General features: G+C 36.4%; 1 protein-coding gene across 11 annotated transcripts in view; it reads left to right on the top strand.

The window, feature by feature from the left end:
• The window catches only part of LOC121854703 (serine/threonine-protein phosphatase 2A 56 kDa regulatory subunit delta isoform-like), a 60573-nt gene extending 51359 nt beyond the window's left edge, over nt 1-9214 (top strand). For 10 of the 11 annotated variants that reach the window (XM_042349432.1, XM_042349427.1, XM_042349426.1 and 7 more), the window contains 2 exons: nt 1171-1366; nt 2296-9214. In XM_042349432.1, the coding sequence (XP_042205366.1) occupies nt 1171-1366; nt 2296-2448 (349 nt within the window). In that variant the 3' untranslated portion in view covers nt 2449-9214. The remainder of the gene's footprint in view (nt 1-1170; nt 1367-2295) is intronic. The other variant, XM_042349433.1, reaches the window with a different exon arrangement.
• Nucleotides 9215-20033: the final 10819 nt, after the last annotated feature.

Genomic DNA, 20033 nt, shown 5'->3' with positions numbered 1-20033 from the left:
GGATAATATAATTGACCTTGCTGGATTCTTTGTAAGACCAGGAACATTTTGAATATAAATGTCATATATTTTGCACAAAAGATAACATATTTACTCAGAGTAAACATTAGATCTAAAATTTGTATGTCTAATGCAAAATCTATGATGTTTATATTCATAATGATCATCAAATTGTAAGAATTCCAGCAATGTAAATTATATTCTGGCCGGGTAATTTGTATGAATTTTATGAGCTAAAACAAATATCTTCAGTTAATAAAAAAAAAATATTCTTCACACCGTGCCAGATGGTCGGTCGGTCCCTCCCTCCCCCCCACCCCCACCAACCCTCCCTACCAGATAAATGTGTGGGAAAACCAGAATATTTACCTTTTTAGTAATAAATAATACCTCAGACTAAAGTTAGGATAATATAATTGACATTGCTGGATTCCTTGTAAGACCAGGAATATTTTGAATATAAATGTCATATATTTTGCACAAAAGATAACATATTTACTCAGAGTAAACATTAGATCTAAAATTTGTATGTCTAATGCAAAATCTATGATGTTTACAGTATATTCAAAATGATCATCAAATTGTAAGAATTCCAGCAATGTAAATTATATTCTGGCCGGGTAATTTGTATGAATTTTATGAGCTAAATAAAAAAAGAAATTATACTTCTCGCGTATATGGGTAGATGAACCGCGGAAAGTGAAAGTTCGGTTCTGGCGAGGGACCGCGTATATGAGAAATCGCGTAAAGTGAAACCGCGTAAAGCGGGGTAATACTGTACACAGGAAAGTAAACGTAGTGAAAAATACGACAATAACTAGCAATAACTAGGAGGAAAAGTAAGGGGTAGAGATAAAGCTTGGTAAAGAAGAAATAGCTTCTCTATTAACAGTTTATGAGTGATGTTGTGTAGACCCCAATTGGGGATCACAATGTTGTTATGGCAAAGAGGGCATATATCAGGGAAAGAATGTCAGCCTCCTAATTAAATATAATAATTACCATTGAATTTTTTCTACATGCAGCATTTCCCATCCAAGTATTTCCTTTAATTTTTTTTTTTAACTATGTAGCTCTTACTGACTACTAAGTGGCCTCAAAGTGTTAAATTTTCTTCATTCACCTGTAAAATACATCTACAGTACTGTACATATGAATTTGATTTCACAGAGAAAAAGAAAAAATGCGAGAGCGAGAGGAGGCATGGCAGCACATAGAAGGTTTAGCTGTACAAAATCCACTGTTTGATAAATATTCAGCTGAAAGCAACAACATCTTTGGGTCTCGTTCATCTTTAATGGCTTCCCCTCAAGATGATAGTGACAATGATTTCAACCCAGACAATATTGGAGGTGAAGCTACAGAGGTAAATTATTTGATTCCACCAAAATTACATGAGCTTGAGACTAATGGGATGTTAATTTGAATATGTATTTAATGATATTTTAAGATGATACTTTTAAATGTGAGATATTAAGTCCTTTCTTTTTAAGAAAAATTTTATTTGCAGTTCTCTTCTTTTTTTTTTTACTCTGTTATCAAGTAATCTTAGAAGAGAAGGTAACAATGTTAAGAGTTGTTTGTGAACTGTATGGTATGGAAGGGGAATATAGGAAATGCTCATCATTTCTGGCTGTCATTAATCTCTGTATAGTTCTTTAATACCATTTTAACATTGGTGGCACGTAAATTTGACAATTTACAGATTCAACCCACATTTTATCATTACTTTTCTCTAGGTTATGGTCACCTTGTATCAGTGCAGCAAAAAAGACTGGCAAAGTGAAGAAAAAAATCTGTATTAAGATGTGAAGTGTATTGCCAATAGTGTTACAAAGACTTTCAATGACTATCACATTAAAAGTACAAGTTACAAAAAAGAGGGAGAAAGAAAAAACAAGTACTATAAGTGACCCTAGTTTTGTGGTTCTCCACATCGTGTGGTTTCTTTATACTGTGAAGACTCTTAACACTTTCGGTTTGAGCAAGATAAATTCTGTTTTATGTGACCTGCAGAGATGGGTGTATAAACCTGTATCTACTAGTGTAGCAATGCATGAACTCCACTGGGTATTTTGGGCTAATAAGAGTGAGTAGCCAAGCAAGGCAGCCCTTATGCCCCCTCACTCAGTGTTATATTGTATGGAAACTGTGGATACTCAATACTGGCTACTGTGGATGATAAAATGGTGCACATTTAATGTGTGTCTGTCTATATTTTTGTGATGTTTTATTTTTAAGACATTGCTTCCACCAAAAAATTTCTACATTGTATATTATTTTCAATTTTCACAGCAAGTGAAAAAAGTGCGCAATAAAGAGAAGCCATTACTGCGAAGGAAGAGTGAGCTACCGCATGACCAGTATACAATCAAGGCTTTGAGCGATCACAAGCGAGCAGATGACTATCTCACTACGTCCCCAGAGTTGGCTGCCACTACGAGCTAGATCATGAGATAGCTGCCTTTGTAAACTAGGTGCCCAAGATAATCGCGAAGGTGGTAGAAAATAGACTTTCATTACCAGGGTTCTTTAGTGACCCAGATAGGTGGCAATATAGTCTGGTGCCGAAGTAATGCATCTTGATCATATTTCCTTGACTCAGGAGGTCATTAATTTATAAAAGGTTTTAATTTCATAAAAAAAAAAAATGTTATGTTTCAGTGTCACTCAGCCTACCTAGCAAAGGAAACAAATTAAAAGAACATTTGAGATGTCTGACTTATTTACAGTTTGGTTAAAACTTAATTTAGCTTGCTTATTAAAAAAACCAAAGTTGAAATAACATTGATAAGGTTTGTCTTAGTTTTAATAACTAAAACCAATGTCAAATGTATGTACCTAATACTATGACTTAGACAAAATGTCACTGAAAATTTTAAGTTCATAGGTTGTAACTTATATTTTACTTTCAGCAAAGGATATTTGAATTTTACAGATCAAAAATAAATGAGCCAAACATATTTCATTATTGTGATGATGTACAGTAACACAGATTTTTCTGATATTTTTTGACTTGTGCAAAACTCAAATTAAGCACTGGAGAAATATCCAGAGATCTTCACAGTATAGTTTGACTATGCACTTTTTAGCATATACAGTAATAAGTTTATACAAAAATGCACTGTTGTCAAATGAGCTTGAATGACTTTAGGAAGTGTGCAGTTGTCAGATTGGCCAGTTATCAAGCCCAGAGAACTAGAATCAAGATGCAATACAGTAATGCTTCACCCATTCAAGACTGAGTAAACTAGAATCTTGATTATTCAGAGCACCAATGCTATTGCCCATGTATACTTTTTTATACAGTGAAATATATTCAAAAGTATAAATGTTATGTCCTGCATAATTTAAATTCTTGTTAATTAGGTCAAAGAGAGAAGAGATACGATTGTCTTTGTCATATTATCTAAACTGGATTAATATCTCTTGTAAACTTTTACATTCACAACCTCATGAGAACAAAAGTTTATAGGTTTGTACGGGCATGTCTGTTTAACACTTAATGGGAGGTGTGGATGTTTTGACAACTTACTTATGAAAGATAATCTCTTCTTCTATGCAGCTATGGGCCATATCAGTAGACTTGCCTGCCCTTATTATACTTCTGAATGCATTATGCTCACTGTGGTGATGTTAGGTACCTGTATGAGTGGATTCTTCTTTTCCAGTAGTTCAATGATGAGTCAGTGAGATGCAAGGAGTGAGTAATATTCAAATGTTCTAGAGTGGACCTCTCCATTCTTATGATATATATAAATACTAATCCAAAATTTGTTGTTATACAGCAAATTTAACTTTCACATTACAGCAGTTGTATTATTGATGCAATAGTAATCCTTATGTAGGTTCCAGGAAATGTTTGAGCATCTTACCAAATACCTCTTGACATGAATGATTGCCAAAAAATCATTACTTTCTTATATTTAATGTATGTTAAAATTATATTGCAGTGATTGTGAATACCCATTTGTGTTCATAAATAGGCATGCCCCCCCCTCCCCCCCTTTTTTTTTTAATTATGGAAAAAGCCAGTGTAATAGTAAAACTCAAAAGTCATTTCATTACTGTGATGGTAAAGATATATTGTAGACCTAAAGTTTGTTTCTTACAAAGGTTGTTTGTTATCAAACTGAAACGAGTGTGAGCCTTGATAGATTATCTTGCAGGGCCAATGTCACTAATGACCTCACAAACAAGAGTTCATATGATGATGTTTATTCTGTAGCTGATATTAGTGACATTCTTGAGTTTAAAAGGAATTAGGAGTTGCATTTTACTGGACTTCTTCCAGAAACTTTAAATAACCTGATATAGGTAGTACAGTACTGCAATGATTTAAGGATTAAAGTTTAGGTAATAAACATTTAACAGATAGCATTAGATGACTCATGTGGAATATGTTGTGTTACTATGTTCAGATAGTTATAACCAGAGTTTATTGGAAGATTATGTTGTACAATATTTTTAGAAGTATAACTGCAGATTCCTCATTAGATACTGATTTAGTGAAGTCTGATAAAATTGCCATAAATTGATCTGCTCTCCAGGGTGTAGGAAGTACAGCAAGGTCACTTTCACCATCATATGAGTGTATGCATGTATGTGCTGTATGTAGTAGCAAGAGCCCTGATAAGTGGTAGTGATTGCCAAGCATTATGCATGTTACGATCATTGCATTAGGTCCTGCAGTAGTATTCCTGTGAGGCTTGTTTTGGTGTCACACATAATCAGAGCCTTGTTGAATTATTATCTCAGGCTCAGTTTAATGGATCATCACTTATATAATGTAACTTGTGTAGACCAAAGGCCCGTGTATTGAATGAGTGATGTGCTAACAGTGCTCCTTTGGTTGATCTTCCTCCCTCCTTCCCCACACACCTTGCCCTAAACCACACCTTACATCCTTACCCTACTCTTCATATTAAATTATTTCGGTCCACAATGTAAATCTAAAATCCGAGCCCTAATAATCATCCATTTTTATGATTGTTCTTGCTCTTAATCATCTTAAACTGCTTCATGATATAGAGTTTTAAATGCATGATGAAAAGGGAACATATTTCTCAAGAATTTCAGTTAACTTATTCTGCCCTTGCCATATTTCATACCCACTTTCATTTTTCAACTGAAGTCACTTGTCATGATGAAGGGGATCAGTGTAGTGAAGATCCTCTTTAGGAGATTGTTCTTGCCCAGTTCATATTTACCTCGTTTAACTCCTACAACTTGGATTATGAAACAGGAATCAGAGCTTTGAACCTCCACAAAAATAATATTTAACTAGTGTTCTAATAATATTGTATCCTGTAAATTTTAATGCTCTATTATCCATAATCATGATTATTATTTTTATTCATCATTATTGCATAAGCAGTCATAACCTTCACATATTCTGAAAGTGATATTTCAAATTCATATTATAATCTCTTATCATGCATAAATAAGGAAGAAAGGATTCATCTTATTCTTCAATAATTTAATAGACAACTTATTATTTTACCCTCACAAACCCAACTCATCCTTGTTCCCCTCAGCCCTCATCAATTACTCATCCTACCTCAATCTCATGTCATTTGTATCACCATCTTTTGTTACCGCCAGTGCATCCCAGGCACATATCACTACATGTCACAATTGGCTAACCTGAACCCTGTTAAGTACTTCACTAAGACTTATTTTTTTTTTTATATAACACAGTGGAAATGATCTATTATTGTGTGTTGTACAGGGAATGGAATATGCCAATTACATACTAGATTTCTTATTTTTCAAACCTCCCTACCCACAAACCTGTCACATCATCCCATTAAATTTTATTTCGGTGCTGTCTTACCCTAGATGTTAGGAACCCAAGATGCTGTGAGATGATAATTATTGTAATATAGAAGGCTAACATTAGACAAGCCACTATGTATTATTAGGCTTTACTGGCAGTCACAATAAATGATTAAGTGTATAAGCCTTGTAAAGACATGAATATGTATAACCTTTTGTTAGGTGGGTCTGAAGCACTGTTAAAATGTATCTCATTCTTGATTCTTGTATTTTTGAAAATATGAATGGACTATGACTGAGTTGCTTCCAAAGCTACCATTTCTATTTTGATAGTATGAGAAACTGCTCAATGTTTTTTCTTCGTGAAAACACAAAATGCCGCAGGTATAATGTGACCTAGAATTAGGTATGTTGGATTACAGTACATGTAATATTTAAGTGACACTGAGGTAAGCCATTTGTGACCTTGGTAAGTCCATAAGAAGCCAAGTTTTTACATTATAACTATCATTGCAGTTCAGGCACCTTTTGTAGCCCTGCAGTGGTGGCCGCCCGTACTCTGTAGTTCCATTACATTATCAACATTCACATTCGGTACAATACTTCCTCTGTATGTTTCGTGCTGTGTGAAAACCAATGTATGCTATGTGATCAATCAGTGAATTAGTCATAATTATTGGTTTGTCAAGGATGATTTATATAAAAGAATATAAATTTGGCATTATGGTAAATTATGTTTGACATCATTGATGATGTCACATACATAGTGGAAGCAACTTGGGTTTTACATCCTTTCCTTTCCAATCCTACACCATAGACTGGTTGGTGAAGGCAGAGGAGTGCATTCCTGTAGAAAGACTTGTGACTTCTTGCCTTAGATATTTTCCATTTTTTTCAGTCATTCTGTCTTTCTTTTAAGTTTTTGTTGTATTACATTCCAGGAACTGTGGTGTCATTAATTAATCATATTGAAACGACTAAATTGACATGTATTGCATCGTGTTTTTTCCAAGAAGGGCTGAACACCATTGTTTAATATTAAATGTGTAACTTCAAATGAACTTCCTCTCCAGGTTTATGAAACAGTCACCTCTCACTTATCCGTCCCCCATAATGCCAAGCCGAGCCCAGACTAAAAGGGCAAGTAAATTATTTTTATTTTATCATTATTATTATTATTATTACTGTTATTGCACATCATGTTGAACTAGAAATATGATTCTATGGGTACATTAAGAGTACATAAGAGTATATTTTATGCACATTAAAACTGGTGTGAGGTGATTACAGCCAACATATACATCTGGTTAGAATAGTAAAAGGTGATGAGAGGGAGGCATTGCTATAAAGTAGTTATTTGCAGTCCTTATCTACAGTAGTTCTTTATTTGAAAATTATATTTTTAACATAAATATGAATACCTATGAAGTATTGAAGATACATCTGTATATATGTAACCTAACCTAGTTGATTAAAAGTGAAAATTTTCAATGAGCTTCTTTGGCTAACTGTGCTCTACACTTCATGGTGCTGTTGGTGTTGCAGATACTGGAATTTTTCCATTGGGAAATACTAACATGCACTAGCTGACCTCTCACCTCATTGTAATTACAAGGATTGTTCTTGTTTTACATTAAAAGCTGTACACTGTACTTCATTGTGCATGAAGAAAAATTTGTAAGGCATCATGGTTACTCATTTTCTTTTCCAACTCTCATTCACAAGTTTACTTACACATTCCATTCTTGGTGTTTGTGTGTCTCCTTCCCTCTGTTGCCTTCCTCACCCATTCCTCAGTTGATATTTTGTTAAACTCAAAATCCTGTAGTAAGAACTAAATTCTTTCCCTTTTGTTGTTACTGTATCAGGAATACTTGGTTTATTACTCTGGGTTGAGTTGCTCTGATTTTTTTTTCTTATTCTCAGATTTGTTACATACGGTGTTAATGGTCCTAAAGGTAATTTATTATTTAAAGTGTTTTCAGTCAAATTGCTATAGTAGTAGGTGCTTTATTTGCATAATTTAGCTTTTAGGGGGAGGGGAGGTTTGTTCTTTTAATACTATCCATTGGTAAAGCTACACATACATTTCCATAGGTTATCAAGACGTTTAAAAATTACCTGCTGCATCATCATACTAACGGGATCACAAAAATAATTCCTCAGGTGCGCACACCCCATGAACGTGTAAGCATGCCTTCTGGAAGCATGAACTCCTTGTGCATACACAAAAATAATTTTTGCTCACATATATATATATATATATATATATATATATATATATATATATATATATATATATATATATATATATATATATATATATATATATATATATATATATATATATATATATATATATATATATTCTTGTTCTTGCTTTTCCTTCCTTCATACATATATTTTGATTAATATCTTGTAAAATAGTTTTAGAATATAAAACTTGCATACACACCACAATGGAGTCTAGATAAGGAGAGGTGACTAAATGTTATAAATTTCTAGCATGCTTTTGTCAATAGCGCTTTTAGTCTTTCTTTCTAGAATGTCACTCAGATGTCCTTTGTACTACTTGACACTTACTTGACAGTTTCTTTCCCACTTCTTTCTTAGGGAACTCACCAATATTATCAGGAATCATGTTTTGGTACCCATGAAGTTAAATAATTTCTTTATTGTAACAATAGTTCTACTGTATCTCCAGTGCCTCTTTGCTGGTTTAAAAAAGAAAGCTGTTTGAAATAATATAAGCTTACTTTTTGTGATGCTTTATGAGAGTGTTAAGGGAATGGTTAACAAACTAAAATTTGTCAAAAAAATTCTACCCTACCAAGAATTGTGGCTGCTGTACTCTTGCAGTAGAAAAAATAAGTTAGTGGATAAGGTCACTAATATGTTTGCTGAGGCAAGTGCAAGAATGTAAGATGACATTCTTTTCTGAAAACAGCTATACAAAGTTGCTGAAGCAAAATTTATCTTTATGTTCATAGATGGCCATTGATAAATATGTTTTATGCCAAATACTGGTTGAGGCAAAGAATGGTTTTTGTATTGTGCATCAGGTGATTGTGATTGTGTAATATTTTGCAAGCTCAAGTCATTATGGAATAGGTTGCACCCATATAAACCTGTTTTCCTAAAGACCTGATGATATTCTGTATTCCTTGTTGCACTAATCCAATATTTAATGATAGGCATGGTTAGGATTTGATGCACAAAATATTTGACCTCTTCCTTTGATCTTGATCATGTTACCATTTGGTGTTCCACCCCTGTGTTCTGTATATCATCATGCCATACCAACTTGTCAGATCATTACTTGTTTTGATTTTTGTCATTCATTCTTTTCCTTAATTTTTGTTGTTTATAGAGTTGTCTTATCTTTTAAGTGTAAATGTGGAAATAGAATATTAACAATAAATGATCTGCTATGGCAGCAAGTTGTTTTCTTTAGTTTTCTAATGTACAGTACATACAGTTCTTACCAAAGTTATACCATGCAAATCTTCAGTTCAAACTTGGACCCAAAGCAAAGAGGAAATTAAGTTTTCTGCTGCCAGATAATGCAAAGCAGGTTAAAAAGAAATTGCTGGCAGCAGTATTTTTTCTTTTTTCTTTATTCTTATTTGAGTAGAGAAAGTTGGATAAGGATTACATATATGATTATGTAAATTTAGAGGTAGACTTGAAGGGGGTTGGCACATTTCCCATGCATACAGTTGTGTGTAACTAGTTCATCAAATTCTTTGTTTATTTATCAGAATTTCTCATGCTCACAACACCTTTGACTGTGTTAGCATGTCACATCCTGTCTTTATTTATATTTTGTTGCTTCAATGCTAATTTCATTGTTACCTGCAAAACTCAGATTCAACCCTGCATTACCGGTATACGTGCACACATAGCAGTCATATCCTTGCACCCAAATGCTGGTTTCCCTTTGCAGTGGCTGCTATATCCCCAAACTCACTGCACTTCAACTGTATATACTTTCAAAGTGTAATTTATAATTGCTCTCTGTAGTGTACAGTAATCATCTAACATATGGTACCCTTCTTAGGAAGTCATTGCCACTTATTGTCATTTTACAAGTTTCACATCAGAGTCATTGTCTGATAAGTCTTTTTGTCACCTTTCAGATCTAAACAAATAAATTAATTGCCTTTTTGCTACCATTCAGATGAGAACCAAAATTTTCATTGTCTTTATTCCATCTCTCTCAACCAGTCTTAAGGAATATTCAATGCACTTGTAACAGCCTTTCACAATATGACTTTTACCAGATCCTCAAATTTGAAACTTGAGAGTACAGATTACAAACAGTATGTTAGTTTATAATTACAAGTTGTCTTCATTTATATAAATTTTACATATTGCAGTTTTGAATTCCCACAATTTGATTTTAATGATGAAATATTTGATTACCATGTGTTTCATTTTATCGCACTGGTATTGTAAGAAAAAAATTCAAGCCTGCACAAATTACTTACAGCTTAGCAGAAATCAACAACAACCTTTCACATGCACTTTAATACATAGAAAGATGATGGGAGTCTGCTACCAGAGGAGGCATTGTGTTCAGCTTTATGTACATATAGTGAGAGTTGCTTACATATATGCAATACTAAATTGTTTCTTTAGGAATCACCCCAAATTAAGCATAAAAAGAGCAAAAAGATCCACCCATACTCTGCCGAGCACACCTTGTATCAAGACCGTGTTATTTTAGAGAAAGTATACAGTACCTGTATTATTAAACAATATGATTGTGGTGAAGGAACAACAGTTGACCTTGAGAGAGCCCTGGCACACACCTCTCAATTGTATTTCATAGGTATACGCTACAGGGTGTCTCCAAAAAATCATACACTGAATTAGTTTTAAATTAAAAAAAAAATGCATCAACACTGCTAAATCCAAAATACATACGTAATTACGAAATCACCAAGTATATTGCATTATGGGTAGAAGTTGCTTGACAAGCACACTGCCTGCCCCAAAAAATCATGAGTAAAAGTACAACAATTATTAAAAAGTACATTTTTAAGATACCTTGTATTTGTCTTTCATTCATGTTTTGTTATTTTATTCTAATCTTTTTTTTTGTACAAAAAAGCAGCACAAACACTGTATACAGTACTATCAAAATTTCCCTCAATTTATGGTTTCTTATGGGAGAACTTATTCACATATTGCAATTTCATACATAGCAAGGGTTTACAGGAATGAAACCCTTGAAATAAATGAAGACAACCTGTACACTACAGTACTAGTCTCAGGTAAAACTTTGCATGTTCCTGTGGGTAAGATAAAACTTGAGTTTCATCCAAAGTATATTTTATCTTAAAGAACAGAATTAGGAGTTGTATCATCAACAACTTAATTGTAGAAAAGAACAAAGTCATATTCTGCCAAGTATACCTTTATATGTCTGGTGAGTCACTGAGACAGTGAGGTAGAGGAGTAAAGATTCACATGCCAGCTAAAAGTTTCACTGCTAAATAGTTCCCCCAGAACCGGGAGATCTTTTATATCCCTATAAATTACTGGTCATGTTCTGGTGTGATGTTCACCTCTCTGTCATCACCTTGGTAATGTAATGGTTAGAGCATCAGTATGCTACTCTACTGGCATGTGTTCAATACTTTGGCATATCGAATGGGTTCTCACAACATTGCAGTCAAATGATGGGATAGAAAACTTAACCCATGTTACCCTATTTTAAACTGACAGGCATCTAGCCTATCAGGGGGTCCCTCTCGTGAGGGGGAGGTGTTCCATGTTACTGTACAGATGTATTTATTCGTTATGCTTTTAAGCCTTCTGCTTAATGTACATGTACAAAGTACTGAGAAATGACCTGCACTTATAGCAGGTTGTCAGCCGCCATCCATGTAAATATGGCAGTTGGACCTGCACTTGCAGCATGATGCTGGTGAGGGTGTCAGTTCTGCACACAAACAATCATGTCACCCAGTCAGTCTGCAACCTAATGAAGTCACTGCTTAAATGATGGTGTTAAGAAATGTAGTAGAAAGGTCATTACAGTATATTAGAAGTGAAGAGAAAAATTATAAAACTTAGCGAGAGTGGATTACTCAACTCTGAAATTGAAAGGCAATTGAACCTTGGTTTTACAACTGTTGTGCAAACAATTTGGAAAAATGACCAAAATTAACCCCAAAGTCTCCAAAGAAGTTCATCAAAATTTCAAAAGATCCCTTTCAAATTCCATGGCCCTGAAGAAGGTGCTCCTTCACTTTCAGATTTCCTGCAATAATTTCCACTCTCACTGCTATTACTATAAGTCTGAATAAGCCAGGAATTATGAAGAACGAAGATAAGAACTTTTTAAATTATTATGTACGGTACTTACTGTATATATGATTGCTAGTTGATTAAATATGCTATTGTATTCAAATAAATAAAAAGTTGCATATCGGTTCTTTGGTCAAAAACGTAACCCCTTATTGTATAAATTTTTCTCTGGGAAAAGTGATCTCGACTTGCGCCACATTTTCTAGAAAAATATCCTGACATAAGTCTGAAGACTGCCTATGCTTGTACTTGCAGATTTTCACTTCAATCCCTGCCAATCATACACTTCTACTGCTGTAAAAGATAATCTCAACTCAGCCATACTCCCTTCTATAAAAAGGTTCCATATCTGATATACCTCGTGTCAATATGTAAAGGCCAGCTACATGCTCTTTCCCTAAAATCACTTGGCACAATATGTATCAGTGATCTTGTGAATGAGTAGCTCTGGACCATAAACTGCTCAGAGCCATATTATATCACTGAAATGTGTTATGTATTGCATTGTATTCCTCAACCTCTCCTCTGTCCCCTGGGTAAGTCAGAGAACCATTTGGGAACCTGTACATGTGGGCGAGTCCTCTGAACCGACTTATTTATGTCACATTAATACCTAAGTATTTTCCTCCATTTTATATTTTGGCACTTAGCAGATTATGGTCCAGAGCTCCTCACATATACAGTACAGGTACAACCAAAATGAATTTATTAAGCTTGTGTTATAGTAATAACATTAGGGTAATATTTAATGGTTTGTTTATTGGAAGAACACAGCAGCCAAATGCTGAAAGTATAAAATGAACATTATGGAGACATTGGGTAGTGGGTCTTGATAGTTTTTACAGTGGAGGAGAGGCTGATCTTGTAGGTTTGATGCTCTTCTGGTGTCAAACTGCAGTGAATGACGGAGGAAAGGAGTTGTGGCATGGGTTCTCATGTTTGTGGAACTTTCACACAGTGTTGTGGTAGGTTTGGTCAATGATGGCTGCAATCCTCAGCTATTCATAATGTGCACTGACTTCCTACTTGTAACATGGTCTTGGTGTGATTCCTGAATTCACACAAGGTGTTGACTGGAGTTCTTATTTTTCACCTCAAGTTGGTGGAAGTCCATCAGTTCACATATGGAGTGGGAGATCTCAGTTCATATACATGAATTTAAATAATTCTTAAAAGCTTTTATATGGGTAAGTTTGTTTTCAAATTATTAATATACTGTATTGATCTTAAGAAATTTTACTTAACTAAGAATGAACACCATCAGGAAGCATGTCCAGTGACCTACAGTTTGAGTTTGTTTCAGTAGATTAGTCATGCCTTCTAGCCTCTCTTAAAATTGAATTCACTTATATGAAGAGATCTACTAATCCTGAGTTATAATGTGTCCATAAATCGTTAAACAAGAAAAAATCAAATTTTGTTCATAAAATTTTTGTTTTGTCACAAAGTGATATTGTGTTTTTTCTGCATATGATACATACAGTACATACATGATATAAATAAAAAAAAATATTTCTTTGATGCTAAGCGTCAGGGTAGAGTAGGTAAACCGTGCAATCCCTTGCTTCAAATTTTCTTTTCTCCTCGCTGCAATTGGCAGCTTAACAGAAAATAAAAAAAGATTATTTTTTATTTTTAATATAGCATAGTACAGTATCGCATCACAACTTGCCTGTAAAAAGGTGGTTGCAGGCCCTTGTGGCTGATGTAAGATAGCTCACAAATGTTCTCTGGCAGGCCAATGAGTCAAGTCTTTGTGTGGAAAGATGACATGTTCAGAGATATTAGATTTAAGTTCACTTTGCATTACATAGAACTCACAAATGTAAACGGCTTGAGGCAAAATGATGAGAGGAAAGTGTAATGTGTACTACTGTACTACTGACATCCCATTTAACCAATCACATTTCCTGAAGATATTATTATACAGGTACAGTACAGTACTGTACCTGTATATCAAAATTCACAAATGAAAATTAATACTTAAAGGTTCATGAGTATAATGTAGCTGTTAAGTTGGTTCATTGATTCATTAAACTGATATGGATTTTTTTTCACTGGTTTGCTGAGGTTTAATAAAACTAATACAGGACAGCTTCCTTTCATGAATTAAGATGTAGTGAAAGCTTAATTTCATGCACCTCCCTTGAAATGAAGCTTAGAAAATGATAATTCATAATGAATTTATTTACCATTTTGCTTCATATCATAATCATTTTGACCTTCTGCCTGGGCTTGTGTACTGCATTTGGTTTATGTACAGTAGTATCATTTTAACTTTTCCCTGGAGCAGTTGAAGCTGATAACATTATGGGTACGCATTTTTGTGTCAGTGTGGAATGTATCATGTGCCGTCTTGTATCAAAACCAATGTAAACTGGTCATACTGTATAAGGTATTACTGTAGACTGTCACTATGTCATACCCTGTACTACTTTTGTCAGTGATGTGCTCCAGATGCATTATGTGTTTTGTTTATGATAACTAACTAAAAGTCCTGTTCATTTTCAGTTTGGTCTTTGTTCATGTTGCTTACTTTTTAGTACAGTACAGGTATTCAAATAGGCATTTTGTGGAGGGGAAGCCCAAAAAGGCAAATAAGAAATAACAAAAGTCAAATTCAATTGTTTCTTTTATCTACAATTCATTATTTGCTCATCTTTCATAATACTGTACTGTACTAATCAGTAATATATACTGCATATATATATTTACATACAGTACACTATACACACACACGAGGGGTAATCAGAAGATTTTGCAATTCAGGGTTAAAGCAATACAGCAAGGTATTGTAACCTAAGGCAAAATGCTTGAATATTTGTTTCAATTAATTTGACTAACGGGATTCAATTTACTGTTTCAGAGTGAGAATTCAAAGCATTACATCTGAGAAAATTAAGGATTTGGGCAAAATTGAGTATCAAAGTGTCATTAAATTTCTAGTTAAAGAACATTTTCCAGCAAAGTTAATTCATCAACACATAGTGGGAGTGTATGGTACATTATGCCACCTCATGTGACACCATAAGGAGGCTCAAGGTGTTAAGGCATGGGTGCAAGAGCCTTGAGGATGATCCCAGGACAGCTCAGCCTTCCAATGCCTTTGACAAGGCAACTGAAGTCTTAGGTGAGAGCTTGATTATAGCAGACCAGGGTATTAAAGTTGATGAAATTAGTCCTGAGGTCGGTGCAATAGTATTTCACATGAACGTACTGTGTCCATCATCCACCCACAATTGTGAATGTGTGTATAAGAACATAAGAAAATAAGGAGTCTACAATAGGCTGGTTGGCATGTACATGACAGCTCCTGTCTAGAGTTACAACCACTCTTTATCATCCATGAATCTATCTAGCCTCCTTTTAAAACTTTCCAGCACTTACTACAAAGTTGCTAAGCTTGTTCCACTCGTCTACCACCCTATTTGTGAACCAGTTCCTTCCTATCTCCCTCCTAAACCTAAACTTATCCAACTTAAATCCGTTGCTTCGAGTCTTATCCTGCTTGGATATTACATGTATAAGAACTTTATGTATATCTCCTTTATTGATTCCTTTCACCCATTTAAATACTTCTATCATATCTCCCTGCACTTTTCATCTTTCTTGGGAATGCAAGTTTAGTTTCTTTAACCTATCTTGATATGGAAGGTTTCTAAGTCCCGGAATCATTTTCGTCTTTCTTCGCTGCACCGACTCCAGTGAATTGATATCCATTCTATAATAAGGGCACCAGAATTGTAACAGCATAATCGAGGTGCGGTCTGACTTGCGCAAGATATAGTTACAATATGACCTCCGCACTCTTATTACTTACACTTCTAGATATAAAACTTAATACTGTTTACCTTATTTCGAACATTAACACACTGTTTTCTAGGCCGTAGGTCCGGGCTTACAGATACCCCTAAGTCTCTTTCACAAGTCGATTTCTCTAGGTTGATGTTGTAAAGGCTGTATACATTGACAGTATTTGTTCTTCCAATATTAAGCACGCTGCACTTGCAGCCAACTTTCTGTCAAGTGGAGATGATACTTGGATTCACCACTGGGACCCCATATCAAAAGTGGAATCCTTGCCATGAAAACAACCAGATTCCTAAGCCCCAAGAAATTCATAAGTCAACCCTAACCCGACAAGACTGTGGCCTCAATTTTCTGGGATACTGTAGATTTTCATACAAGTTCACATTGTACATAGACACAACCCAAGGTTAACACAAGTCAATTTGAACAAGGATACCCCAACAAAGCCATCATGTCCAGTGTTCATTTCCAGTAAAGTCCTTTGCTGCAGTTGGGGGACTAGTCAGTAATAATAAATCTACAAAAGTGATGTACAATTTGTAGCTAGTAACAAGAACAACATTTCACTTTGTTCAGTACAGTACTGTTTCTGATCTCTCACATCCATATTCAAAATAAACCTCACCATCTTGTTTTGAAACTTTTTTAGTGTGATTTAGATTTTGGGTCGAGCAGGAACAGTTCAAGTGAGCACTCAGCAAAGTCTCCTTTGAGTATCATCTGACAGATACTGGAAATTCTGATGCATAAAAAAATAATTACAGTAATGTAACTATTTTGCTGTTGTAATGTTGAATCATTTGGAAATGTTCCAGGAGAAACAATGGGCATGCTAACTTCATAGTACAGTACTGTACTCCCACTGTATGACAATGTACAAGTTCACAAATCCTTGTGACACACTGTCTATTCTCAACTATGATTTCAAGCAACTCAACTATCCTCCCTTAAGTTCAAACCCAACCCCAAGCTGAAGTTCCACCTCTAAGGGCATCACTTTCAGGAGGAGGAGCTAAAGGAGGCTACTGAAGTGTGATAAATACTTTCATAATACTGACATAGTGAAATGAAAGAACAGGTTAGTCACTGTATTGAAGTCAAGGGAAACTATATTAAAAAATAATAAATGAGTTGTGGTCTGTTTATTTTTGCCAACAAATTTGAATGCCCCTCTTGTGTATGTGTTTGTGTGCACACAAACAAACACACACACACACACACATACTGTACATAACTTATACAGTACTGTAAATGGACAGGTGTTAAGAGTAAACATTATACAGTGCTAGAAAGCATTTACAGTAGGAGCAACAGAAGGAATTTTCCACCACTCTAATATATTTTGTTTTTTATATGTTTCATTATGGATACATCAGTTAGAGGGTATAACACAGTAATACCTCGGTTTACGCGGTTCCCGTTTACGCGTTTCCACATTTGAGCGGTACCCCGCCAGAACCGGAATGCCCACTTTACGCGGTGCATCTACTCATATATGCGGAGAGCGGCTGCCGATTCTGCCGAGCCGCCATTTTTGGATTCAAACCTCCCGCCATCCCACCATGTTGGGCACGCGGCGCGAGTAGGTTGCGCAGTGGATGCCTATGTTGCGTTATCGCTGACGTCATATGACGTATCGGACTGTGATTGCGCCACGCATCCTTACCTCCCTCCTCCGCTAGCTGTGACTGGTTTAATGTAATATGACGTGCCTTCCCGCTGGCGGGTAGACGACGCTTAACCTAGCCGCGTCAGTTACATCCCTCCCGGCCACACCTTGTATACAGGTATCTATTGTTCCGTAAGAATGGCTGCCACCGGACCACCACCACCACAGAAAAACCATGCATTACCTGGACCCAGCCGCCCTAAGCCAAAGAAGATACAACGTGCCCTAAGCTACGATGTGAAGTACAAGATTATTCAAGAGTTAGAGAAAGGAACAAGACAAGTTGATTTGGAGCGCCAGCATGGCGTGAACGAATCTACAATCCGGACGATAAAGAAGGATGCAGCCAAGATAAAAGATCACATGAACATCACAAAGTCTGCAGGTGCTTCTATGATCAAGTATTGCCAGAACAAGGTGCTTCTCACGACAGAAAATTTACTTGTGTGTTACTTGATTCGTCAGGCAAGACGGAACATGGCGGTCGACACGCAGTCAGTTCAGGTGTACGCACGTGAACTGTACGCAGCAGTGTCACGTAAGATGGGAATTGCAGAGCCCAAACCCTTCAATGCTTCCTCTGGGTGGCTACAAAGGTTTAAGAAGAGGAACAAGATCACCAACATTAACATTGGTGGTGAAGAAGCAAGTGCTGACCGTGTTGCGGTGAGGGATTTTCCTCTGTTCTTACGTGAGATTATGGAGGAAGGACAGTACACCGACGACCAGGTGTTCAACATGGACGAATCCGGTCTGTTTTGGAAAAACCTACCTTCCAAGACCTTCGTTGTCCAGTCTGCCAGCAAGTGTTGGGGCCGAAAATTGCAGAAGGAGCGCATCACCGTCCTGTTTACCACCAATGCCTCCGGTACCTGTAAGCTCAAGTTGTCGGTGATCCACACAGCCTGCAAGCCGCACGCCTACACGAACATGGACATGACCAAGCTAAATGTCCACTGGCTGACTGCACGTAAGGCGTGGATGTTCTCTACTCTGTCCCTCTCCTGGTTTGATGACTGTTTCGTTCCCGTTGTGAAGAAATTCTGCGAGCAACAGAATGTTCCATTCAAGATTTTGTTGCTCCTTGACAACGCACCAGGACACTCAGCCCTACTGTTGGATCGTCACCCCAATGTAAAAGTGGTCTTCCTTCCTCCCAACACTATGTCATTAATCCAGCCCACGGACCAAGAATTAATCTGCAATGTGAAAGCTGCATACTCTGCAAAGAAGTTTAAGCTCCTGAACGACTGTACCAACACCAAGGATGAGTTGCGTAACCTGGGTGACACCAATAGCAAGAGCGACGAGGACAAGGAACAACAGTTGGCGGATCAAGAAGTTCTCGTGAAACACTTTTGGAAGAAATTTAACGTCAAGAAAGCTGTAGACTTCTTGGTGGAAGCATGGGATCAGCTGTCTGTAGCAACAGTTCGTCACGCATGGAGGCATGTGTTGCAAGGTATCCCAGGTGGGAGGCAGAGTCAACCTGTGACTGGTGAGGTTCAGTCTGTTGCAGTGGCAGTGGACCTTGCACGAGAAGCTGCACAGAGTGTTACAGCTGCAGGCTTCTCCGAGACCACCAACGAAGACATCCTGGAGGTGATTAGGGATCCTGAGGTGACTGCCGACGAGATGTTAGAAGACGATCACGTCAGTGAAGAGGCAGGTGGTGAGTCATCCCGAAAAGAACACAAATTAACGCATGGTAATGTTAGGGGTACCATCGAATGTGCAGAGAAACTGAAGCTCCTCCTTTCCGACGACCCTAACGATAACCGGTATGAAGTCTTCACTACCCAGCTGTTGCAGGCTATGGAGCCGTACATCCAGGTGTATCACGACAACATCAACACTAGCCTTCAGCGTAACATCACGGACTTCTTCGCCCGCAACCCACCACAGTCAGCCCAAGCCAATGATAGTGACAGTGATGATGACTTTGAAGGATTTGTCAGGGAGGCCCTGACAACTATGGTGGATAGTGATGGTGATTCACCTGAGGGCCAGTAATCTGCCCTCTGCCTCGGAACTAGCCGCCATTCCCGTTCGCCGACCCATCTCTTCTACTAACGTAAGTGTTAAACCTAACCTTGATTTTTCCTAACATAACTTAACCTGACGTAAGTGTTAAACCTTGATTTTTCCTAACATAACCTAACCTAAGGTAAGTGTTAAACCTTGATTTTTTAAACCATAACCTAACCTTACGTAAGTGTTAAACCTTGATTTTTTAAACCATAACCTAACCTTACGTAAGTGTTAAACCTTGATTTTTTCTAACCTAACTTAACCTAACCTGACGTAGGTGGTAAACTTTGATTTTTCTTTTACTTGGTACAGTATATTATTCTCTTATTGATATTTCTCTTCTGTATTATGTGTGTGTGCATACCATCATAAAGTTAAGATGTTATTTTTACTACAACGTACGTATTGTGTTGGAAAAAGTGGAGTT

The sequence above is a fragment of the Homarus americanus genome, unplaced genomic scaffold (assembly GCF_018991925.1).
Source record: "Homarus americanus isolate GMGI-L3 unplaced genomic scaffold, GMGI_Hamer_2.0 scaffold53233, whole genome shotgun sequence".
Lineage (NCBI taxonomy): Eukaryota > Metazoa > Arthropoda > Malacostraca > Decapoda > Nephropidae > Homarus > Homarus americanus.
The sequence above is the reverse complement of the archived record's forward strand: the minus strand, read 5'-3'. Positions and strand labels throughout refer to the sequence as shown.